This window comes from Mercurialis annua, linkage group LG7 (assembly GCF_937616625.2).
Source record: "Mercurialis annua linkage group LG7, ddMerAnnu1.2, whole genome shotgun sequence".
Lineage (NCBI taxonomy): Eukaryota > Viridiplantae > Streptophyta > Magnoliopsida > Malpighiales > Euphorbiaceae > Mercurialis > Mercurialis annua.
The window spans coordinates 18,039,227-18,065,927 of record NC_065576.1 but is presented as its reverse complement, the minus strand read 5'-3'; the positions used below and the strand labels follow the sequence as shown (position 1 = coordinate 18,065,927).

Sequence of the window (26,701 nt, the reverse complement as noted above, 5' to 3'; positions counted from 1 at the left end):
TATAATAATACCGTTAGTAAACTGCGAACTCACTCAGTATTTTCCCAAATACTGACCCCTCACCTTTGATGTTTTCAGGTGCTTAGTATGTGGACCTAGCTAGAGGCCAATTTTGAAGTCCAGAAGTCAGCTGTGTATGTTAGTTTCTGACTTTTGTGAACGCTGCAGTAGTGGTCCCGTGTTGGTAGAGTCGTAGCCTAGACAGCAGTACACATTGAATGTACATATTACTTGCTGTCCAGTTTATATGTTTTTGTAGGCTACGTGTTTTATGTGTTGTGCACGGCACTAGGTGCCAGTGATATGTTGGATACACTAACTGAGGTATATAGTACAGCGAGGCCAGTTCGTACGAGGTACGGTAACCAGAGCCCGCAAGGATAACAGAACAGTTAGTGTAAATATTGGTTTATGTGCAATATATGTTCGTTGCTTCCGTTGTTTAATGTAATTATTATTATTTTCGAAAAATTAATAGTGATTTAAGGCTTGCTACGGGTTCCGGAGCTACCACTCTCGTTCCCTAGCGCCGGCCGCGGCTCAATAATTTGGGTCGTGACAATGCTGGTATCAGAGCAGGTTGTCCAGTTACCACTGCAAGTTTGTTTTGATGTTTGTTTGAGAGCAGTTGGTCTAGTTACCACTGCCAGTCTTGTTGGAATGTTTGTTTGATTTGTGAAACTCTGTCGGTAAGTAAACCTAGGAACTATTGCAGCAGAGAGTCGGACCTTAGTTGTCTGCATTCGTTTGATCTGTGCATTAGTAGTATATGGCATAACGCGCGCGAACCAGGACTATTAAGCTAGCAAGTGACTAGTATCTCTTTATACGGATGACTAAGGCAACTAAGTATTTGTTGCTTATGCTAAGAGATAGAAAATGGTTAAATGTTTGCAAATATGAGCGGCTAAGGCAACTAAGTGTTTATCACTTGTGCAAGGGGTATTCAGTGATTACGTATTTGCGAATTACATACAGATTGATTGAATGTTAAATGTTTATAGCACCTTATAAGTTGATATTGAAGTTAAGCGAGGAAAAAGAGGGCTCAAATGGTCGCTGGCGTTTGTAACTATTTCTTTTTTAGCATGTCTGGGCAAAACGGAGCTTAGTCACATGCAGTAGAGGAACGGGAGGAAGCACCTCCTATCTGTCAAGATGGATTTCACAACGAAATAGACGGACCATCTGAAGTCCACCAGAATGGATTCAACATAGATATTGGGAGATCATCTCAGATGTATCAGAATGGTTTCATGTCAGTATTAGAAATTGGTAGTTCTTCTAGGGTTAGAGGTAGAACTCACTTGCTTAAAATGGAGTACAGTGAAGAAAGTGAGGAGAATCCTGAGGAGGATCCAGAGGAGGACTTAGAAGAAGAAGAATTGTTAGACGAGTCAGACGTTGAGGAGTACCGAAGTGAACATTTCTGGTCCAATGTGCGGAGGTACCGCAATTTGAGAGAAGATGGAGGGCTAGTAAATGGCCAGGCACAAGTGGTTTTGAATCAAGTTAGGAGGCAAATGCGCTCCTTTTCTAGAGGAATACTACCAGTGGGACTGTATTCCTTTGACTTTCTTCGCATGGACGAAAGAGTTCCAGACCTTAATGAAGATAATAGGACGATTAACCGTAAATAAATTAGGGGTTTGGGACTCGAATTTGATGAGCTATATGAGTATGTTCACGAGCACTTTGGGACGCTCACTATGATGGCCCGTAAAATCGAGGCTGACCGCGAGTGGAATGACAATCCTGTTTGACCCTATTTTTTTTCAGACGTGCGTTCTATCCAGATGATGCTAGTCGATCCTCTGGTATTAGGACTAACCCCCACTCCGTGCATAGAGGCGGAGGCAACTCCAGTAGAAGAGTTAGGGGTCGATACACAGGCGTAGTTATTAGGAAACCTAGTGCCCCACATTAGACAACCCCGATATCAAATAATTAATATGCTTTGTGTAATTGTGTTTACGTGTTGCATTATTGTGTATATATGCTGCATTGCATAACAGAGCATAACGAGTAGAATATACCTATAGGATAATACCTCAGATAGGTAGGGCCTATAGGAAGCGATATTGACAAATACGTGCTTAAAAAATGAATATATAAACATAATTTACAAAAACAATAATATAATAAACGATAAATAATACATTTATCGCGAACGTAATTCCTGTATTACGTTCTAGAAGTTGTGAAGAAAGAGATGGGTTACCAACAGGGAATCGATGTGAAACATCGGTACCTGCGTTTGTATAGGACATGGTACAGAGCGTTAAAGAAGTGGTTGTGGTGATTACAGCAGTAGAAAATGTTTAATTAAATTAAGTTATCGGAGATATGGAGAAAGAATTGATGTGATAGGAGAATAGTCAGGAAAATGACAGAAGGTGACAGCAATACAAAAATTTAAAATATACCCAATAAGTATAAAGAAAGCTGTTAATAGTCGCAGAGTGTACAATCTAGAGTAACTTACGATTTTATGAAAAATTTTAAGATTTTTCAAAATACAATTGTGCTTAGACATCGCATATGACATTGCATAATCATGATAAGAATGCATAAGAAAATAATTTTCGAAATGTAGATCATGCATCATATCTTTATAATAATACAGAAAAATGCGATTTTGAGCAACTCTTTGGTGATGAGAGGTGTCATCACTCTGAGCTACAATTGTACTAATGATTTCAAACGATTTTATGAAAAGTGATTTAAAAGAGCTGGCCAGCCAAAGAATGTTTTGAAATCTTTTGTTCGATAAGTGAACTCAGATGTGAAACTGTGCGACGAATAATAAAAGATTCTTAATAAATAAGAATAAAATTGTAAAAGAAACTCCAATAATAGAACAAAGCCATGTTAACGATTAATTGCAACAAAGCTAGTAAAGCTAAAGGACAATGTGAATAAAGAGTTATCGCCAGAGAGCATACGCAGTTAAGATGCGATGCGCTGACAATATTTAAGGATACAATATTTATCCTTATGATGGAATAAAGGATGAAATAACAGAAAGTCATGTTAGATGAAAGAAACGTACGAGTACGCAAGGATGAAGAATATAATGAATATCATTATGTTGAGATAAATAATACTGCGATCGAGTCATATCGGAAGAGAGAAATTAAAAGTATAAAAGACGATAATATGAATGATGAACATCAAGTGATATTTTAAGGATATATAACCTTATCAATATCAGTGTTTGAAGATACAGAAGTAGAAGGAGAAGGAATACGAAACGGCGAAGAAGATAATCTTGTAAGACATGAAAGTTTGAAATTAGATAGGCCAAAAGATAAGTGATGCTAATTGACTAATATTAAGTGAAGTCACTAATATCAGCATTAAAAGTTACAAGTTGTGTTAACAAAAAGGAGAAGAGTTAAGTTATGAAACTCTAGTATAAGGAGAAAAGCACACGTATAGGTATACGTGTCAGTAAATGTAAGAATGGTGGATAATACGAAAGAACGTATAATGAGGAAAAACTTATACACCCTTGAATTTGGTAAGATGATTAGAGAAATGAAAAGTTCTAGAGATATGTCAGAAGGATTATCAGAATAGAAAAGCAATAGCAGAGCTATTATAAACGGAGGAAAGACGTAATAAATATAACAAGTAAAAGACAAGACGAAAGTCGGTATTAGTATAAAGAGATTAAGTTATTTAAAAGACAATTAGAACCATGTTATAAGTGCTAAAGAAGCATAAGGAGTATAGGACAACAAAATCAAAGTTATTCCCTAAATTTGGGAGTTATAAATAAGATAATACTAGGAAGAGTGAGAATAAGGTCGTGGAATCACTCGAAAATAATAAGCAGAAGTGTAAGATGAAAGAGAAAGTTGTTTTTACATTGAGAAGGAATGACGATAAAGAAAGAAGATAAGATATCAAAGATTTATTGAATCAGCTAAAGCCTAAAGGTAAGAATGAAGTTAAACGAAAGCTAGTCAGTGACAAAGATTCTTAAGGAAGTTAAATGTGAAAGGAACATATAAGATTTTTATGAGATTACCAGGAATAAGGAATTGTGACGTAAAGGAAAGACATTTTTGACTGATAAGTCAATAAGGGACTCGAGATGATCTTCAAGGATCATATAAAGAAAGATAAAGGAGATAATAATACAGATAGTATTGGTTAACGAAGGTAGCTGTACAAGTTACATGATTCGGGTTAATGTGAAGTGGAGCATTTATAGTAATGGTGAACGGATGAAGGATCATGACTAACAAAACGACACGAGACTCACGATAGCTAAAAAGAGCAAAGGAAAGAGAAATTAAAGATAGTAAAAAGATGTATCAGACTCAACTGCGTTGAGAAACGGTGAATATCAGAGACAAAGTATAACCCAAAAAGGAATTGACTGACACAGGAACTAAGTGTCAGAAATGACAAAAAGGAAAGCAAGAAATGAAAACAATAGTTTAAGAAAGGAAAGTATAGATGGTGGATCACAGCAAGAACTATAACAATAGATTTGGGATTATAAAGATAAATTCTCATCGAAGTATGAATAAAGTGAATACGCCGCCAAGAATGAGAATCACATATCGCTGACTGTTTACGCATAAAAGAGGCGAACATCAATACGATGAATAATACAGAGGAGATGATGGATCGAGAAGAAATTAATTAAATACTTAATACTGACAACAAAAGGAAAAATCCCGACCAGATAGTAATGATGCAAGAATTACGACATCAAGGATGCGTCTAAGGCTACACTACCTTAGAAAGACAATGGGCGGAATAAAAGTAACAATGAGAAGATTTCAACTACGCAGCAGCGAGAAGCTACTATGAGTAAGATAGTCAATCGATTAACAATAAGTATGAAGGCACCGCTGTAAATGAAGAGTTAAGAATTAAGGTAAAAAAAAAAGATACGACTAACGCGTAGTAATGAACGTCAAGGAAGGTATAAGAACAATTGTAAGGTCCAAACAACTTTTATGAAAATTTGAGGACGAATTTTTATAAGGGGGGAAGAATGTAATACCCCAAAATAATTAATTATCTAATTGGACCACGTGTCCAGTTTAGACTCGCCAGAGTGGCGATATCGGAAAAATTTCAGGGAAATTAAAATATATGAAATTTTAAGTAGGTCGGTTTTGGGAAATTAATTATGCGGAAATCAAGGTTATATTTCAATTCTAAAGTTAGAATTGGAATTAAAAGGAAAAGTGTCGAGAAAAGCGCAAAATAAGTACAGGGACCAAAGTGGTAATTTAGCCACTTTGTGTCGAAAATGGAAATTTGTAGGCTTTGACGAAAAAGTTTTAATATCGAGTTTCGTATTATTTATTGGATATAGATAATACGTATACGTTAAAATTAAAGTGTTAAACGATTTAGCTATGGACTAAATCGTACGAAAGAAAAGTTTAAAGGATAATAAATAACAAATGAAGAAATTAAGGGTTAAAGTAATAATTTAACCAAATCATATATATTAAAAGAATTATGAATGAAGAGTAATCAGAGGAAGGAAGAAAGCTCCAGAAGCAAAAAACGAGCGATACCGTCGTTTCTTCGCCGTTTCGCCGTTCGGCGTCCGGTTCGGACGATTTTCGCGGCAAACTCTTCGGAATTGAAAGCTCTATCAATCCTAACCTCTATTTCAAGGTAATATTTCAAGATTTGATGTTAAATTCGAAGGATAGAGGGCTGTTTTGTATAGAAAATTTCGTTCGAATCGTACGGTTAGGAATCGAGTTGTTTTTGACGCTTTTGGGTTGTAAAATGATAGGATAAGTTGTTAAATGAAGTGGGTATGTATTGGTGTGAATTTAGGGAGTTTTAGAGCCCCGGAAATGGTCCGGAAGCGCTGGAAAAAAACGCTGCACGACGTGCTGCACTTCAGCACGTCGTGCTGGTGCGCGACGTGCGCCATAAGGGTGCACGACGTGCACAACAGAGGTGCACGACGTGCACCAGTGAAGGGCACGTCGTGCCCTTCATGAAAAATGAAGGGCACGATGTGCCAAGCTGGCACAACGTGCCCCACTTCGACGCCGACCTCCGTGGGACTTCCGGGAGCGAAAATTAGCCTCCGATAGCTTGATTTGAGTGTGAAACTCAGTTAAGTGTCTGGAAATGGATGTAAAACATTATAGAAATGAATGTTAATGTGATAAGTAAGAATTCAGTTAAGAAAGTTATATAATTTCCGAGTACAAGGAATAGTACTCGATAAGTCGTAAGTACGACTAAGGATCATCGAGTTTTCAAGCAAACTAGAAGTGGAATCCAATCAACTTAAACTTAGAACTTAAAAGTATTATAAATATAAACATGAAATCCACGTCTAACTATTAGATGTTTTATCAGACACCTCAGCGAACAGTGGGGTCAGCAGAAGTGGATTAGTACGAGCATATCATCATATCGACTTCATTATAGAGTGGATAGCGGTTTCTGTGAGTTGCACTTTACTTTCGTGTATTATCGATTAATATTATTTTGATATCATATTATATATATATATATACTTTTTATATGCATCGCACTATATATATATCTATATATATATATATATGAATTGTTGATATGCTACATGTTTTGATTAAGTTTTATGTACGAGAACCTAGTATACGATCCAACGAAACTAGCTACCTATTGGGTGTCAATAGGCTGTGTGATCACCAGTAATTGAGTCAGTCTAGCGTGTCTGACTATAAGATATGATTTGAGATGCATGCATGGTTTGATTATGAAAGCTATGATATGGATGCGATACGAGAGTGAACTCGGTTACAGTGTAACCTGAGCCCCGTATCTAGTAGGTTGGACCTACCAGTGGGTTGGACCCACCTCTTTGGGATTAAGAGATATGTTCCGACTGACGTGGTTGAACGTGAACGCTCCCGGGTCAGACTATTGGAATCAGTATGATTTGAATAATAGTGAGTTATATTATGTTTCAGGATTTTAGTTTCGAAAGGATCGAGTACTTGTTCATATGTATTTTTATATTGATATTGATTTGAAATGCGATGCTATGCTATATTTTTATAATAATACCGTTAGTAAACTGCGAACTCACTCAGTATTTTCCCAAATACTGACCCCTCACCTTTGATGTTTTCAGGTGCTTAGTATGTGGACCTAGCTAGAGGCCAATTTTGAAGTCCAGAAGTCAGCTGTGTATGTTAGTTTCTGACTTTTGTGAACGCTGCAGTAGTGGTCCCGTGTTGACAGAGTCGTAGCCTAGACAGCAGTACACATTGAATGTACATATTACTCGCTGTCCAGTTTATATGTTTTTGTAGGCTACGTGTTTTATATGTTGTGCACGGCACTAGGTGCCAGTGATATGTTGGATACACTAACTGAGGTATATAGTACCGCGAGGCCAGTTCGTACGAGGTACGGTAACCAGAGCCCACGAGGATAACATAACAGTTAGTGTAAATATTGGTTTATGTGTAATATATGTTCGTTGCTTCCGTTGTTTAATGTAATTATTATTATTTGCGAAAAATTAATAGTGATTTAAGGCTTGCTACGGGTTCCGGAGCTACCACTCCCGTTCCCTAGCGCCGGCCGCGGCTTAATAATTTGGGTCGTGACAATTACAAAACAAATCCAAGCGTTTCACTTTTTTAGTGATTTAAGCCAAACAATTAAAACGTTACGAAACAAATCCAAATGTTTCACATTTTTAGCGATTTAACCCAATCGTTTACAAAAGTTAAGAAAGAAATCCAAACGTTTCCCTTGTTTAGCGATTTAAGCCAAACGTTTACAAACGTTACGAAACAAAACTAAACGTTATAACTTTTTAGAGATTGAAGACAAACGTTTAGAAACGTTACGAAACAAAACAAAACCTTTCACCTTTTTAGCAAATTAAGACAAACGTTTACAAACGTAACGAAACAAATCCAAACGTTTCCCTTTTTTAGAGATTTAAGCCAAACGTTTGAAATGTTACGAAACAAATCCAAACGTTTCCCCATTTAGAGATTTAAGCCAAAAGTTCAAAATGTTACAAAACCAATCCAAACGTTTACAAACGTTACCAAACAAATCCAAACGTATCACCTTTTTAGCGATTTAAGTCAAAAATTTAAAATGTTACAAAACCAATCCAAACATTTACAACGTTACGAAACAAAACTAAAACTTTCACCTTTTTAGAGATTTAAGCCAAACGTTCACAAACGGTACGAAACAAAATAAAACATTTCATCTTTTTAGCAATTTAAGCCAAACGTTAACAAAGGTTGCGAAACGAATTCAAACGTTTCACCCTTTTAGCGACTTAAGCCAAACGTTTACAAACGTTACGAAACAAATCCAAACGTTTCCCCTTTTTAGCGATTTAAGCCAAACGTTTACAAACGTTTCCCTCTTTTCGCGATTTGAGCCAAACATTTACAAACGTTACAAAACAAATCCAAACGTTTCACATTTTTAGCGATTTAAACCAAACGTTTACAAACGTTACAAAACAAATCCAAACGTGTGACCTTTTTAGCGATTTAAACCAAACATTTACAAACGTTACGAAATAAATCCAAACATTTCCCCGTTTTAGCGATTTAAGCCAAACGTTTAAAACGTTATGAAATATATTCAAACGTTTCACCTTTTTAGCAATTTATGCCAAATGTTGAAAGCATTACGAAACCAATTTAAATGTTTAAAACAATACGAAACAAATCCAAACGTTTCACATTTTTAGCCATTTAAGCCAAACGTGTACAAACGTTACGAAACAAATCCAAACGTTTAAAACCATCTGTAACAAATCCAAACATTTCACCTTTTTTGCGATATAAGCCAAATGTTTACAAAAGTTACGAAACAAAACCAAACGTTTCACCTTTTTAGCGATTTAAGCCAAACGTTTACAAACATTACGAAACAAATCTAAACATTTCCCATTTTTAGCGATTTAAGCCAAACCTTTACAAATGGTACGAAACCAATCCAAACGTTTCAGTTTTGTAGCGATTTAATCCAAACGTTTACAAACATTACGAAATAAAACCAAACGTTTCACTCTTTTAGCGATTTAAGCCAAACGTATAAAACGTTACTAAACCAATCCAAACGTTTAGAACGTTACAAAACAAATCAAAATGTTTCACCATTTTAGCGACTGAAGCCAAACGCTTACAAATGTTACGAAACAAATCCAAACGTTTCACATTTTTAGCAATTTAAGTCAAACATTTACAAACGTTACGAAAAAGTCCAAACGTTTCCCCTTTTTATGGATTTAAGCCAAACGTTTACAAACCTTACGAAACAAAACCGAACGTTTACAAACGTTACGAAACAAAACCAAACGTTTAACCTTTTTAGAAATTTAGGACAAAGGTTTACAAATATTTCAAAACAAAACCAAACGTTTCACCTTTTTAGCGATTTAAGAAAAATGTTTACAAACGTTTCGAAACAAATCCAAACGTTTCATATTTTTAGCGATTTAAGCAAAAATATTAGACGTTATAAAACAAATCCAATCGTTTAAAACATTACGAGGCAAATCCAAACATTTCACGTTTCCCCTTTTAGAAATTTAAGCCAAACATTTAAAAACGTTACGAAAGCAATCCAAACGTTTCACCTTTTTAGCGATTTAAGCCAAACGTTTACAAACGTTCCAAACGTTTCACCTTTTTAGCGATTTGAGACAAATGTTTAAAACGTTACGAAACCAATCCAAACGTTTAAAATGTTGAGAAACAAATCCAAACGTTTAACCTTTTTAGCGATTGAAGCCAAACGTTTACAAATGTTAAGAAACAATTCCAAACGTTTCACCTTTTTAGCGATTTAAGCCAAACGTTTAAAACGTTACAAAACAAATCGAAATATTTGAAACGTTACAAAACAAATCCAAATGTCTCACCTTTTTAGCGATTTAAGCCAAACGTTTACAAAAGTTATGAAACAAATCCAAAAGTTTCCCCTTTTCAGCAATTGAAGCCAAAAGTTTAAAACGTTACAAAACCAATCCAAACGTTTAAAATGTTATGAAACAAATCCAAACGTTTCCCCTTTTTAGCGATTTAAGCCAAACGTTTACAAACTTTATGAAACAAATCAAAACGTTTCACCTTGTTAGCGATTTAAGTCAAACGTTTACAAACGTTACGAAACAAAACCACTTTTTAGCATTTTAAGCCAACCGTTTAAAACGTTACGAAATCAATATGTTGATACCCAATTTTTAATATTAATTATTGGAGTTTTTTTTCAACAATTTCATATACATTAATAATACAATAAATGGAAATAATGAATAAATGAAAATAAACGAACCAAATTTCATATTTTATATTAATATGAGAATTTTCGAGATGCAGGGAAATAATAAACAGACATTTCTCGAATTAGATTTGGGCCCGAAAGATTAACCGAAGGCATGGTCCATTTCATCATTTTCGAGCGGCTAAGAATTTAAGCCTTTTAAAATGCATATATTGGATTTGGATTTTGAAAAATGGGCTTTGAACCTATTGGGCTCAGAATACTTTATCTTCACAGCCCAAGTGTAGTATCTATTCTCTATTTTTAGATTAAGCCAAAAAATTAAAATAACTCAATACACACATTTTAATAAAAAAACTTAAATCCAAAACCAATAAAAAGGACTATCATGTACATAATACAATCAAATATTACGATTAAATAAGTTGATGGACGATTTTGCCAATTTTGAGAATTTCAGGTACCATTTCACCATCTTTGCAATCTTTATAGACTAAACAGGGCTGCTTCATAAAATTAAAGGCCAATCCGAAATTTGCCAAAAGGACTAGTTTGTACTTTGCCACAATTTGTCTTTTGTGGCACTATTTGCTACAGTGTTCTCAAACAATGAATATCTTGAGCATAAACATATTCAGCATAATTAAGCCAAATTATTTAAGCTAAGTATGAAAAAATCATCATTAAATCATAACTTAACAAAATAACCCAAAATTAGCATATTTACAAATGTGCCACTGGCAGCCCTTATAAAAGGGAGGGGCCTGCTGCTGAAAAGGGGACAACAAGAGAGGAAAGAGAAGAAACTCTGCAGAAAGTAAGATTTTGAGTAGAAAGAATATCGAAAATCTTTCAAGCCATACCCAATATAATCATAGTCTTAAATAATCTCATATAATACCACTTTGTCAAATAGAGTGTTGTGTGAGGAAAACTATCCAAGCAGAACCAAAGCAAACAACATTCAATATTCAAGGTAATATTCAAAACCCATCTTTTTTAGAATTTTTTTATCAAGCATTTACTACATTTACTGCATTTCTCTCCTTTGCTGAGGTTTATTATTATGTTTCTGAGTTGGCTAGAATATTTCTAATGTTAAGAAGTATTCCAGCCAACTCCTTAGAAGGATTCATGAAGTTAATGAATCCTTCAAAAAAGAATATTATGTTATATGAACTCACTTATTTTAGTTTTAAATTAATTTTCTCAAAATCAGTAAAACATGAAAACACATACATGAAATGTAGTTCTTTTTATGTCTAAATCTTTAAAAAGGAGTAAGAATAAAAAAAGGGGCGAAATTAACATTAGCTGCCACAACTTAATTTACTTAAGTTCTTATCATGGTAAAAAAAATGATATTTGATAATCTTACTAAAAAATAGATTTTTAAGAAGAAATCAGTTTTCCCTTTTTTTTTTAAAAAAAACAATATATGCATCATCATTTTTAAAAGAAAACCGTGATTAAAAAAATGATCAAAAAAATATAAAAAACAGAAAATATTTTTTTTATATAACCAAATTTCATCATCTTTTAAGTTCACCTCCATGGAGTGTTTATCCTGCATAAAAAAGGTATAGCAAGAGTTAGAAGTTGAGAATCTAATTATAAAGAAAAGAAAAATGGCAAAAAATAAGAGATGTTTTATTTTATTTCTTTTGTTTTCTTCTTTTTGCTGATCTCTTGTTTAAAAGCTAGAAAAAAATTTGGATTAAACATGAATCATAACAAAAGATATATATTAAAAAATCCAATTTGAAATGTAATCAATTATTTACCTCAAATTTATGTCGAAATTAAATTTTAATATAGAGAGTCATATGATTTCAGTCAATTTTAGAAACCTCTAAAGTCCTTTTCCAACAGAATTTTGGTTTTTTTTTTTGAGTAAAAATCGTTTGATTCAATCGCTCCTGCGAAAAATAAAAAAAATAGATCAGGAACATGCAATGAAAATCATTAGGTTAATATACTATAAAAATAGAAAATAAACCCCAAATATAAAAAAAAAACTCATCGAAAATAAATAAATTAGTCTCGTTGCTAGACCGGTAGATCGCGTTTTTTTTGGGCTGGTTCAGCCAAATCGAAAAAGGACCACGCATAAAAAAATATCTTATTTAAAATAAAAAAAATAAAAAGAAAAAAACTAAAAATATACTTTAGTTAGAAAATAATCACCAGAATTATTCGGGGCTGCTAATCTAACACCGGCGACCTTAGAACTTCTGAAAACATCAATAAAAAATAAGACTTTAATTTTTTATATAGAGTAAGAAATCAAATCTAAAACCATATTTGAATTTACATGTCTTGATCCATTTAAAGGTGAGTCTTTTTCTTTGAAGTATAAAAAAAATTGAAAGGTAGAGTAAAATAAAAAGGCTAGTAAGTAGCTGATGATAATAGAGATGAGTCGGCAACTAATTTCAAGTCTGAGCTTATTTCATTGCTTTATGTATATATACCAAGTTTTAGGGTGTTCTTTTGTTAGACCCTTTTACCCTTAACTTGAGCCTTTGGAGTCTAATTTTTTTTCTGGGCTGCGAGATACTATGGCCCATTGTAGTTCAATTGCCAGCGTTGATCACTTTCTTTTGTCTATAACAAATTTGACCAGTGCGTATTAATATTTCTTTTGAAAAAATTAGCTTGTTTTTTTTTTTTATAATTTTACCACTTTTTTTTTTAAAAAAAAAGTTCACATCAAATCAACTGTTAATTGTTTTTTTCTTTTCTTTTTATTTCAATTTCGAACTACGTAAACTTTGATTCCAGTAATTTGGATACGTAGGCATCAGAATTTAATTTCCGATTCAAGTCTAACTCTTAATTATTATTTTTGTATATATAAAAATGCTTGAGTAAGATTTGTAATTAAAATAGGGTTAATTCCTAAAAAAATCACGAACTTTACACGAAATTTTATTTTAATCATGACTTTTAAAAGTTGCCATTTAAAGGCACGAACTTTCATTTTGTTTCAAATCTATCATTTCAGTGTATTTTTATTGACTAAATTCTTCAATAAACCATTAATGAAAGATCCAAATTATAAATTGACATTAAATCTTATTATCTAATAGTTAGAATATATAGGATTAGGAATTTTTGATTAGATAAAATACACCGGATTTTACTTTGGCGATAGATTTGAAACAAAATGAAAGTCCATGCCTTTAAATGACAACTTTTAAAGTTCATGATTAAAATGAAATTTCGTGTAAAGTTCGTGATTTATTTAAGAATTAACCCATTAAAATATTACTTAATCCGTTTTTTAATTCACATATTTTAAATAAAAGTATTCATTTAATTTTGCATACGGTTAAATAATATTTCGATGTTAGAATATTATTTAATCTATCTCAAATTTATGACTTTTTACTCGGTGTCTAATTAAACTGAGATCTAAATTAATTTTTTACATCTTATCATCTTTGATTTTTCGAACTACGTGAATTTTTATTCCGGTAAATCGGATACGTAGGCGTCTCAAGCGAGACTCAAATCCAATCTTTCAAAATCTTTTTTTTTTATTATTTCAAGATCCAAACCCAATCTTGTAAAATTTCCCTTGTCATTTTTACGATTTAAGCCCCCCATAATTGTTTTTTAAATCTCGCTTAAAATAATAATGGCTCGGTGTTAGAGCGTTATTACTAAAATAAACATTGATTCTTATCTATCTCATATATTTAAGCCGCAATCCATAATAATATATTAAATAATTCATACAATGGTGAAACACTATTAAATTAAGCACAAAGCATATAAAGAACCAATTTTTGGGCGGGATAGGGTGATGTAATATCTTCCCTATACGTAATCAACCCCGAACCCACTAATAGACCAGTACCGTAAGTGGACCAATCCCACTCATTAGATTGGTGGCGACTCCAAAAAATTCTAATAATGTCAAACACGGGAAGTCGGCCAAGTCGCACAAAGTCTCGTGGTATATATAAAAACCTTTAAATGCCCTCGCGGCTTAGCGAGACCGGCCGGCACGGTGCGACAGCTGGCGACTCCACTGGGAATAAATTACTTAAATAAATAATAAATGAATTTATTTGAGTAGGGTTAGTCTTATATATTTGCTTTGCTTGTGTTTGCATATATTAAATGTGTAATTTATTTATTTTTGTATTCACTATTATTGATTACTTTTAAATTATAATATTGTCATCATGTCATCACTTTCACACTTTCACAAATGAGTCGGGGTTGGACTCATTCCATGCATTTAAGTTAAAAAAGAAAACGAGTACCGATGACTCTTTGGGAAACCGAGAGCTCCACGTGAAAGTTTTCACTCATACCACCCGAGAGGGGCTCTAATATTGCTAGTTCGGTGTCAGAACGACAACATGTTGAGTATGGTATGAGACCCTATGCCACCAACCTTATACCTACCTTTAAGATTAGATTGGTCTCATAATTCATGCATCATGTACGAAGACACCCAAAAGCCGGAGTGATAAGGATTTAAACTTAGGACATGTCATCTTGTTTACGATTTGACGCTTTATATAAAATAAATGTTGTAAATAATCCTTGAACTGTTATTTAATTATGTTGTGTGCTAATCGTTGTTCCTATATATTTCATGTACTTCCTCATCTTTCATTGCAATCAATCAATCAATCGAATGAGCTCAGATGGATATGGGTCATGATTTCATTCACAACAATTTAGGCATGCTCCTTGTAGATGTGCAAACAGAGGTACTATACATGGCTGCCCGCAACTTCAACTACTCGACCTTTATGAGTATGTATATGGTGCTTTTGAACAACTTTGGGCTACTTAACGCCCCAATTCGGTTCCTGGATTGGCATCCGAGCTACCCTTTTCTGAACTGTTTGTTCGTACCAGTGGAGCACATAATGAACTTCACTCGAGAGGCCTTCTTAATGTTGTTCTTCATGGCCAAAGTGTACCATGTCGGGTTCATACTCGATAAAAGCGCGCTCATCGCTTGTTTAGAATTATGGGAAGAGCAACCAAATACAAGGACTTACTTCTCAACTTGGCTATTCCAGTTTGGGGACTCTACATTTTGGAATACAAGGCTTCTCCAAAATCTGGAACAATCATATTGCTTCGCCATTTTCCATTTGGAGGACCAATTCGAGGCACAAGGAATCGCCTGGTCCCGCACGTCGAGATAGGGCTCTCGTATTCAGAAAACCCCACAACAACTGCATGGAAGTTTAATGATGACTGGGTAGCAATCAAGCGAGTTTTATGTATTTGGAATGGGGAAAATCCTGATACCATGCCTGAATCCCTAATGAATCTTAACGGCTATCACCGCGACGGCCGCATGAAGTGGACCCTGGCAAATCTGCCTGCAGCCACTATCTCCTACTTTCGAAGCGTTACTCGGGCCTTTTATGATGAAGAAATGTTTGTTTGGATTGATGCCAACGGGAACTTGGAGGTGCCTCAAGTCTACGGATAGACTAGTACTTATGATGTAAATAAGTTAGATCCTTTTTTGTATATGGAAGCGAGACTCAATATTCGTAGTAGTCATATGAATATTGAAATCACTTCTTATTAGGACTAGTAGAAGGGAAGTGGGCCTTTGTAAGGGAATGGGGTATGTGTTTTTTGGTTTTTTCCATACCTATTTTATCGAAATCACTTCTTATTAGGAATAGTAGAAAGGGGGTGGGCCTTTGTAAGGGATTTGGGTATGTGTTTTTTGGTTTTAGCCATACTTGTTTGTTGTAACCTCCGTTATTTGTAATGAAGTTATGTTTTCGTATCCAGATGAGTTCCATATGATTGGTTGATTGATTGCAATGAGTACATTTATATATGTGCACTTTACTTACATGGAATCTTGCATTTAGAATTAATCTAACCATCTTACATCCCTGTGTTCATTTTGATCGTCAAACAGGATATCGAGCATCAATACTTTTCTAAAATGGAAACTCCAGTACAAGTCTCCGTAGAAGAGGAACAGAATGTTCGTTTTGAGTCAGAAGAAATTCAAAGGCACGAAGGAAATGTGGCTATGAATGGTCTTAATGATGAACTCCCTAGGGTAGAAGAAGTGGATTTTGGGGAATAAACAGATTTCAGAACCCTGAAAAGGATCTTGGAAAACATGTCTGTCTGGGAAAGGAACAGATTTCACAATGATTATGGTTGGGTTGCACACCTCATATATATTCAAGTGCTTCCGACCATGTTGAAAGCCATGTTGAAATTTTGGGATCCTACCTACAATTGTTTTACTTTCGGAAAGTTTGATTTGTGTCCGACCATCGAAGAGTACCAGGAAATTTTGAACCTCGGTGACAGTCCTAAGATCTATTTCCATCATGCTAACGAGATCCCAAGAAGGCAATTGGATCGCTCACTCAATGTCAAGAATTCAAGTATCGGTCACTGGCAAATTCCCGACTCTAAAAATTTCTCAGCTGATGCCATCATAAAATTCTACCATGAGACAGACGATGTTGAACAAAAGCGATCTGCCTTCGCCATACTGATCTATGGGCTTATTATTTTCCCAACTGCACCTGGTGTTATCAATGAGAGAGTGGGCATGTTTGTCAGGTCCCTCAAAGGAGGAGTTCACCCCGTGACTGCTATACTGGCTGAAACAATCAGATCTTTGTCCAGTTGTAGAAAGAAGGAAACTGAAACGTTTTAGGCGTGCTCTCAGCTGCTGTGTATGTGGGCCTTAAATCATTTCAAAGCTCAATCTCTTGGTTTCTTAAGGCCCCAGTATTCTCCTGCCTACAACAATTCGAAAGGGTATCCACTTGAATTCATCATGCAGGAATGGCCTGAAAGGTCTCCATTGAAAAAAGTGTGGGTAAGATTCTTTACAAATCTATCAGAGGAGAACATCGAGTGGCTGTGCCCAAGGAAGAACAATCAGAAAATCATTCATGCATGCGGGGAATTTCCATGGATACCCCTAGCTGGTATATGGGGAATCACGGCATATGTCCCTAATATGTTTCGGCGCCAATATGGGAATATGCAGTTCATACCATGGACGTTTGGGTTGTCCAGAATGACCGTCTCTTACAATGATCCAAACGCCGGAAGCATTTTATGAGAGGTTGTCCAAGCATGGAAGAAGGTGAGGAAAATACGGTGCTCGGAAGAAATTTATGAAACCACTCCTGCTTACTTATCATGGCACGCACGACGATACCCGAAGATGAGTCCCCCACTTGATATATCAGTCGAAGATTACTTACCAGTGGTGAATGAGACAGGCGCTTCATTTGAGAGGAAACGAAAAGGGAAAAGAGTTTTTCCTGAAGACACTGAAGAGGTTATCCGCCTTCGGAAAGAGAATGCTCAGCTCAAAGCTTGCCTAATTGAAAACGAACGGGAATTGGGAGAATCCAGAGTAAGCAACCAAGCAACAGCCGAATACCTTGAAGCGCTAGATAGGGACAATGATAACCACCGCGAGGATATAGCATGCTTAACTGAGATCGTAGGTGATTACGATAGAGAGCGTCAACATATTCGACGCCAAATGGGTCAGTTGTGTGAAGAAAAGGACCAATTGCGGGATCAGCTATTCACTAACGCCAGCCAAAATTTTGAGATTTCCCAGAGCTATCATGTTCGGATGAACAAAGTCCATGATATGATAATACAATTGGTGGATAGAGCTAATGTTCTCAGTGAAGAAATTAAAGGGTTGATCCGTATGTATGATCCCGAGGATGCAAAAAGCCAGGATATAAGGGTGTTCTTAAACGGACTGCGCCAAGAACTGGCTTACTACGGGAGTTTCCATTAGAAGAAAAGTGTGGATGACCGAGATACTGTCATTTTTAACTAATATGTATTTTGAATCTGGATGCTTAAGTTTGTTGTTTGAATTACGTGAACCTTTAATTAATATTTTGTATTGCCTTATAATAATTATGTTTGCATTTGCATCTAACATTTACATTTCATATCACGTAATCTAAATCCATGTACATATTAATATTTAAGGTACCTTGTCAACCCACTCCAGCAAAGGCAACCCTTATCAAAGGAAAGATCATTACGATGGAAAACACTTACGGTGAAATCAAGCAAGACATCAATGAAATGAAAGAGAAGATAAGCGGGATTGCAGATCTCCAAGAGCAAATATCACAGATCATGAGGCTGCTAAAATAGAAAAATGTTTGCCAAACTTCCGATATAAAAGACCCCACGCTCCCGGGAGAAGAAACCCCATTTCCCGCTGAACCAATAAACGCACCCTGGACCACACCAGCCACCAAACCTTACCCGATCACCACCATTCCACTGGCCGAAAACCTCAACACTGAAGCTCAGAAACTAGAAACCCTTGAGTTTCCTAAAAAAATGGGAGTGTTTGAGGAAAGGTTCCAAGCTTTAGAAGGAATTAACAAGTTTGGTTTGTCAGACGCTTCACAATTGTGCCTAGTCCCGGACGTCATTGTGCCCTATAAGTTCAAAATGCCAGAATTTGAAAAATACAAAGGGACGTCGTGCCCCAAGAGCCACCTTCTCATGTATTGTAGCCGAATGACTGCATATGTCAGCAACGAAAAATTGCTAGTCCATATTTTTCAAGAAAGTTTGACTGGGCCCGCGCTGCACTGGTATATGCAATTAAGTCGTACTGATTGTAGAAGGTGGAAAGATTTGGCCGATGCTTTCTTGAAACAGTACAAGCATAATATGGATTTGGCTCCCAGCAGAGATGATTTAAGAGCCATGGATAACTAGAAAAGATGAGACTCTTAAGGAGTACGCCCAGAGATGGAGAGATCGAGCCGCCCAAGTTATGCCCCCTCTCACTGAAAAAGAAATGGTGACTAATTTCATAGACACGCTCGGTCAACCTTATTACTCGATGTTATTAGCCAACACTTCCGGAAAGTTCTCCGATTTAGTCACTGCGGGGGATAGAATTGAGCAAGGTATTAAAAAGGGAAAAATCAAAGATAAAATATCTGAGGGAAGCAGTGCAAAGAGGCAGTATGCAGGAAAAAGAAAAGATGGCGAAACACATATGGTAAATTCATATTCACCCAATACAGTGCAATATTCCCCATATGTAGCAAACCTGGCTCCAAATCGACAACCCTCGCAAGCCCCTCAAAATACTTATTCACAAAACAACTCAGGTGCTTTAGAGAATACAAGGAATTTTGCCCCTCGCCCTCGGAGCTATGAGCCAATCGACCCTATACCCATAACTTATACTGAGTTATTACCACAACTAATACAAAATAAACAATTGAGCCCGGTACCTACCGAATCTCTTAAACCCCAGTACCCAAAATGGTACAACCCCAATGTGAAGTGTGCATATCATTCGAATGTGCCTGGCGATTCCACTGAAGATTGTTTTACTTAAAAAAAAGAGAGTACAAGCTCTAGTCAAAGCTGGTTGGCTGAAGTTCAACCAGAAAAATGTGGCACCGAATGTAACAAGCAACCCTTTGCCTGCTTTTAGTTCCGAAAAGATTAATTCTTTGGTCCAACATGATAACGAGGTATACAAGAGTCAAATAGAAGAGGTGGACATGCCATTAAAGAAATTGTGCATTGCACTCATCAAGGCTGAGATTATTGAACCGATAAAGGGAAAGTCATTCGGTGATAAGATTTGTGAATATCATCACGAGAGGGCGGATCATGAGATTCATGAATGTCATGAATTCAAAGCAAAAGTCCAACAGCTGATGGATTTTAAAACGATCCTCATTGGTACAAAGTTGGTAGGAGAAACTAGCTGCGCTTGTTTTGCCGCCGAGCATGAAATCACAGAAGACCTATTGGGGCAACCGTCAGGAAATTTTGACTACAAAGTCTTCTATGGAAAACCATCTAACACTGATGTTCTCGGGGAATCCTTATATCCCACAGGTTGGAATGATAGTGATGATGTCGTCAACATAGAATTTGGGACACCAGCCATATTGGAAATTGAGTATGACGATGTATTATTCTCAAATATTAAGGGCGGACCTACTCCCATGGAAATCGAGTACACAGTTGAAGACGTAAAAATGCTATCTGCACAAGCTACTCCAATTTTTATTACAGCTCCTAAACAACCAAAGTACATGAGCAATAAAGCTGTACCTTGGATGTATGATCATGTTTCTTCTGCCCGAGAGGAGGAGAAGCAATAGCAAGACATCCCCCAGCCTCATGAAAATGTTCTGTCACCTGAAGAGCTTCAATCTCAAAAAGAAGCAAGAATAGATATTACCGGAGTAGGTAACATGACACGAAGCGGCCGATGTAACATCTCACAGAAAGTGGATGAAAAGAGACAACATGACATAGAAAGGCGCCGAAAGGGGAAAGAACAAGTCATTGAGAACCCGACTCCAAAGGTTCAGAAGCAGTCAGAATCTCAAAGGTCGCCAGAGATTCAGAAGAAAGTTTCAGAGGAAGAAGCAACAAAATTTTTGAAGATAGTGAGACAGAGCGAGTATCGGGTTTTGGAACAATTGAAAGAGACTCCAGCAAAGATCTCACTGCTTTCGCTCATTTTATCATCTGAGGCCCACAGGAATGCATTGCTCAAGGTCTTGAACCAAGCATATGTCGGCCATGACATATCAATGGATAGCTGGAACGGTGTAGTGGGGAACATCGTTGCAACTAATTATGTCTCCTTCACAGATGATGAGATACCCTCAGAAGGAACATGGCATACTAAGGCCTTGAACATTTCAGCAAGGTGTAAAGGATGTCATATCTCTAGGATTCTCGTCGACAATGGTTCTTCACTTAACATCATTCCAAAGAGTACCTTGTTACAGATGGATATTGAGGACTCTTTTCTTAAACCATGTCATATGGTTGTAAGAGCATTTGATGGCACTCGCCGGGAAGTCATGGGAACAATCGACCTACCGATCGAGATAGGCCCTGCTGTTTTCAATGTAACTTTTCAAGTGATGGATATAAACCCGTCTTATAGCTTTTTGCTAGGACGCCCTTGGATTCATTGCGCTGGAGCAGTCCCTTCGTCTCTGCATCAAAAGATCAAGTTTGTCCTAGATAACCAGTTGATTGAGATATTAGGAGAACAAGAGTTATTGGTAACTCGAAGCAATACCAGTGGCCCTTATATTGAAGCTGCAGAAGAAGCTCTTGAAAACGCCTTCCAAACGTTTGAAATTGCTAATACCGGTTATGTTAAGGAAGGGGATGCCATTCCAACTCCCCGGCTCTCAAGTTCATCCCTCGGCATGATTGACTATATGATCAGGTCCAACTTTACTCCTGGGAAGGGATTGGGAAAAGACCTCCAAGGTATTAAAAATCTGATAGAACTGAAGAAGAACGTAGGTCGAAGTGGCGTAGGTTATATGGGCATGGGGAAAAGGAAGCCACACAAAGCTAATGCGAGAATCCCTCATTTGTATCAAACTTTTCGTAGTTTTGGTATGCTCCCGAGATCAAATGAACCAAGCCTCGTCGATCAACTAATCTCGCCAATCCAAGAGCTATATATAGGAATGGCATCAGAGGAGGAGTTTGTGAATGATGAGACTGGAAATGTCCGCAAAAATGATGGAAACCTTACTAATTGGAAGGCTTTTGAACTTACTATGTATGAATAACTACATTATCTATTGTTTATGTAAAAATATGAATAATAAAATAATTGCATTCAGTGCATTTTTCACCAACTTTTCCCTTTCGTTTTTGTGTTTACTTATATTTTTTTTATTATTATTTATACTATGTTATTTACCATATTGAGGAACATGTCATGTCTAAGTAATAACATTGGAGAGATAACAATAGATTTCGATAGATCAATAGAGCTGGTAGAATTAGCGGAATTAGAATCCGATGATGAAGTCCCGCTCGAGATCCAAAAGATGATTGAGCATGAAGACGGTATAAAGCATCAAGAGGTCCCGGTAGAGGCAATAAATTTAGGAGCAGAAGAAGACATGAAAGAAGTAAAAATTAATCAGGAGCTTTCCCAACAAGAAAAGCAAGAATATGAGGCTTTCTTGAGGGAATATGTTGACGTATTTGCATGGACATACCAAGACATGCCAGGTTTGAATACGGACATTGTGACCCACAAGTTACCACATAATCCATGATTTGACCCTGTCAAGCAAAAGCTGAGAAGAAATAAACCCGACATCCTGCTGAAGATCAAAGAAGAGGTTAGAAAACAATATGATGCAGGATTTGTGGAGGTTTTAAAATACCCCGAATGGATAGCCAACATCGTTCCAGTACCAAAGAAAGACGGTAAAGTTAGAATGTGCGTAGATTACAGGGACTTAAACCGAGCTAGCCCTAAAGATAATTTTCCTCTGCCTCACATCGATGTTCTTGTTTATAACGCCGCTGCCATGACCTATTCTCATTCTTAGATTGTTTTTCTGGGTACAATCAAATTATGATGGACCGCGAAGACAAGGAAAAGACTACATTTGTCACTCATTGGGGAACATTCTGCTACAAGGTCATGCCGTTTGGTCTTAAAAATACTGGTGCCACATACCAAAGGGCCATGGTTGCAGTATTTCATGATCTAATGCATAAGGAGATTGAAGTTTATGTGGATGATATCATTGTCAAGTCTGAGTTGGGACAAGATCATTTAGATGCATTACGGAAATTGTTCGACCGATTGAGAAAATTTCAAATCAAATTGAACCCGTCAAAATGTATGTTTGGAGTGAAATCGGGAAAACTACTCGGCTTCATTGTCAGTAATAGGGGAATTGAGATTGATCCTGATAAAATAAAGGCCATATCAGAATTGCGAGCCCCTAAAACAGAGAAAGAGGTCAGAAGCTTCCTGGGGCGTTTAAATTACGTCGCTCGTTTCATTTCTAATCTAACAGTCACGTGTGAGCCTATTTTCAAACTTTTAAAGAAAAACAATATAGGACAGTGGGATGACGAGTGCCAACGAGCATTTGAAAAGATTAAATATTACCTTCAAAATCCTCCGGTATTAAGACCTCCGAGGCCAGGAAAACCGGTGATTCTTTACCTTTCAGTAAGCGAGGCATCGATGGGGGGACTTTTGGCTCAGCATGATGAGACAGGCAAAAAGGAGCAGGCCATCTACTATATCAGCAAAAAGTTTACCGACTGTGAATCAAGGTACACAAGACTTGAGAAAACCTGCGCTGCTTTAGTTTGGGCCACCCGTCGGCTGAGGCACTACATGCTCTACAACTCTACTTGGTTGATTTCCAAGATGGACCCAATCAAGTATATATTTGAGAAACCAGCCCTCATGGGTAGAATCTCTCGTTGGCAGATGTTGTTATCTGAGTATGACATCACATTCATCACACAAAAGGCTATTAAAGGGAGTGTAATTGCTGAATATTTAGCTGATGGTGCCTCTGGGTCATCAGGGCCCCCAAAAGAGGAATTCCCAGATGAGGACATCGCAAATGTTGGAGAAGATGAGGGCACTTGGATTTTGAAGTTTGATGGGGCTTCCAATTCCCTCGAACATGGTATTGGGGTAATACTAATTTCACCAAACGGAAATTACTTTCCAGTCACCGCAAAGTTAAGTTTTGGGTGCACTAACAACATTGCCGAATATGAAGCGCGTGCTTTAGGCCTGAAAGCCGCCATCAAAATGAAGATCAAACGACTAGAAGTTTATGGAGACTCGGCTCTGGTAATTAATCAACTTAACGAAGAATGGGAAACCAAAGATGAAAACCTCATCCCATATCAGCAATACATTCAATCCTTGATGAAACATTTCGAACTCATCAAGTTTGACCATGTTTCCAGAATCAAAAATCAGATAGCTGACGCCTTGGCTACTCTGGCCGCCATGTTTAAAATTGATGATTGCGGAAAAATGCCTCCTATAAAGATTGAAGAAAGAGGTGTGAGAACGTATTGCTCTGAAATAGAAGAAGAACAAGATGGAAGACCGTGGTACCAAGACATCTTAGAATTCATCAAATTTGGAAAGTACCCTGAGGACGCTAATATAAATGACAAGAAAACAATACGAAGGTTGGCCATTGGTTTCTTTCTAAGTGGGGATACCTGGTACAAGAGAAATTATGATGCAACTCTATTTAGATGCGTGAAGGCGGAGGAAGCTAAAACTCTAGTAGAGGAAGTTCACGAGGGTTTCTGCGGAACCCACATGAGTGGCCACGCCTTGGCCAGAAGGATTTTAAGAATGGGTTATTTTTGGCTCAAAATGGAGGCGGATTGTATCACCTTTGTCCGCAAATGCCATAAATGTCAAGTCTAGGCAGACAAAATTCATGCGGCACCCTCTCCATTACATGTAATGGCATCACCGTGGCCTTTCTCAATTTGGGGCATGGACGTGATTGGACCAATCGAACCAAAAGCTTCTAACGGTCATCGTTTTATTTTGGTCACGATCGATTATTTCACCAAATGGGTTGAAGAAGCTTCTTATACGAATGTCACCACCAAAGTGGTCATGAAGTTCCTGAAAGACTTAGTCATTTGCCGCTATGGGCTGCCTGAAAGGCTCATTACAGATAATGCCACTAACTTCAATAACAAAGCCATGGACGAATTCTGTGATGAGTTCAAAATCCATCATCACAACTCCTCTCCTTATCGCCCTCAAATGAATGGGGCAGTCGAAGCCGCAAATAAGAACTTGAAGAAAATAATTCAGAAGATGGTAGTAACCTACAAAGATTGGAGTGAAATATTGCCTTACCCGCTCTACGGATACAGAACCTCAGTTCGAACATCCAACGGGGCAACTCCTTACTCTTTAGTGTACGGAGTGGAAGCGGTACTTCCAGTAGAGGTGGAGATACCATCTCTAAGAATTATTTTTGAGGCACAACTCGACGATACAGAATGGGTTCAAACACAATATGACCAGTTGAACCTCATACAGGAAAAACGTTTGGCAGCATTGTGTCATGGGCAACTCTATCAAAGGAGGATGATACGAGCCCATGCATAAAAGATGAAGCCACGTGAAATTCAAGAGGGAGATTTAGTCGTCAAGAACTATCATCCCTATCAGGCGGATCCTAGGGGAAAATGGGTCCCAAGATATGAAGGTCCATATGTTGTCAAAAGAGCCTTTTCTGGAGGAGCCCTCATATTAACGGACATGGACGGAAGAGAATTTCCTCGCCCGTTTAATTCAGACACCGTAAAAAAATATTATGTGTAGAGTGCAGCTGTATTAATCTAACGAAATAATATGTAATTTCATCATTGTCATTAATAAAGATCAATGTAATATCTCGTGTTTTTCCGTCATGGTTTTGTTGTGTTTCCGACTTAATTTCGGATTGTTAATGGTGAACTTAGCAAGTGTAACATTTTGTTTGCAGTTTGATTTGTATCTTGTATGTGTCGCATATGTCGTGTGAGTTCTCGATGGCGATTTGATTTGTATTTGGTTTATAAACGATGATTTATTCTTGTACCTTCTGAATCTGACATGTTTTGAGAAAACATTCATATCTCCCAATTTATACGTTGGATCGGGCTCATTTTTGGATATGTTGTGCGCAAGAAAAAGTTGACCGTTTGATCAAAAATTGAGGCGCGTTGGAGGGTGCGATGGGCCATCGCGCCTCGCAACGCGCCCCATACGATATCTACATCTAGTGAAGGCGCGATGGGATGAACGCGCCTCGCATCGCGCCTCCCATCGCGCCTCACCTGTAATTTTATGTCGAGGTCTATAAATAGACCCCATAACTCGACCTAATTTATTTTTATCACTTTTTATTAAACCCTAGCCGATTCTCACACTTTTAAACACTCTGAGATCATAATCCTTTCATCCATCTCCATCGTTTTGGATTTGGTAAGTGCTTCGTATCTCTTTCGTTATACGTTCGTTCATTCGATTTCGTTGCGAATCATAATTCTTTGTTCTCTGGTTGTTTTGGCGTCATTGAATGGTGTTGTTCCTCATCATATCAGTAACCTTCAATTCTCAGAAACCCATGACGTGAAATCTTCAATTCGGTACGTTAAATCCCTACGTAGTGTTGTTCGTTTCCTTGTTTGAGTTCTGCGTTGATGCCGTCCTTCCATGAGTGTTGCTGCCATGTTTCTTGTGTTGCTGATGTTATTCTCTTGTCTTAGCTTTTGAGCTTTATACGTTGTTTGAGTTGGATTTATTCATTACTGTTGTTTGGTATTCTCGAACGATGTTGTTCCAATCGAGTTTTGTTTCCGTTATGGCTAGTTATTTTCAAATAGTTCATCATTTTTGTTGTCTTTGTGTTTACACATACCTTGTTTGATAAATGATATGAATTGCTGCTTTGTGCTAGGTGTTATATGGGTTATGAATTGTCGTTTAAGTTTTGCCCTTTTGTCTAGTGTCGTGCACGACATTTTAAGTATGAACTTGTGACTGTTTCATATTCAGAAAATTGTAATATTTCATTATAATGAGGTTATGTGAAACTAAGGTCTT

The 26,701-nt window shown here is 36.9% G+C and overlaps 1 protein-coding gene and 1 pseudogene across 1 annotated transcript; both read left to right on the top strand.

Annotated features, from left to right (window-relative positions):
• The first annotated feature begins 16,387 nt into the window (after positions 1-16,387).
• On the top strand, positions 16,388-17,353 carry LOC126656938 (uncharacterized). The gene is made up of 2 exons (XM_050351561.1): positions 16,388-16,910; positions 16,986-17,353. Exons 1-2 carry the CDS (start codon positions 16,388-16,390, stop codon positions 17,351-17,353), a joined length of 891 nt encoding a protein of 296 aa, XP_050207518.1.
• A 1,265-nt stretch (positions 17,354-18,618) lies between these two features.
• On the top strand, positions 18,619-25,438 carry LOC126656937 (uncharacterized; annotated as a pseudogene).
• Positions 25,439-26,701: the final 1,263 nt, after the last annotated feature.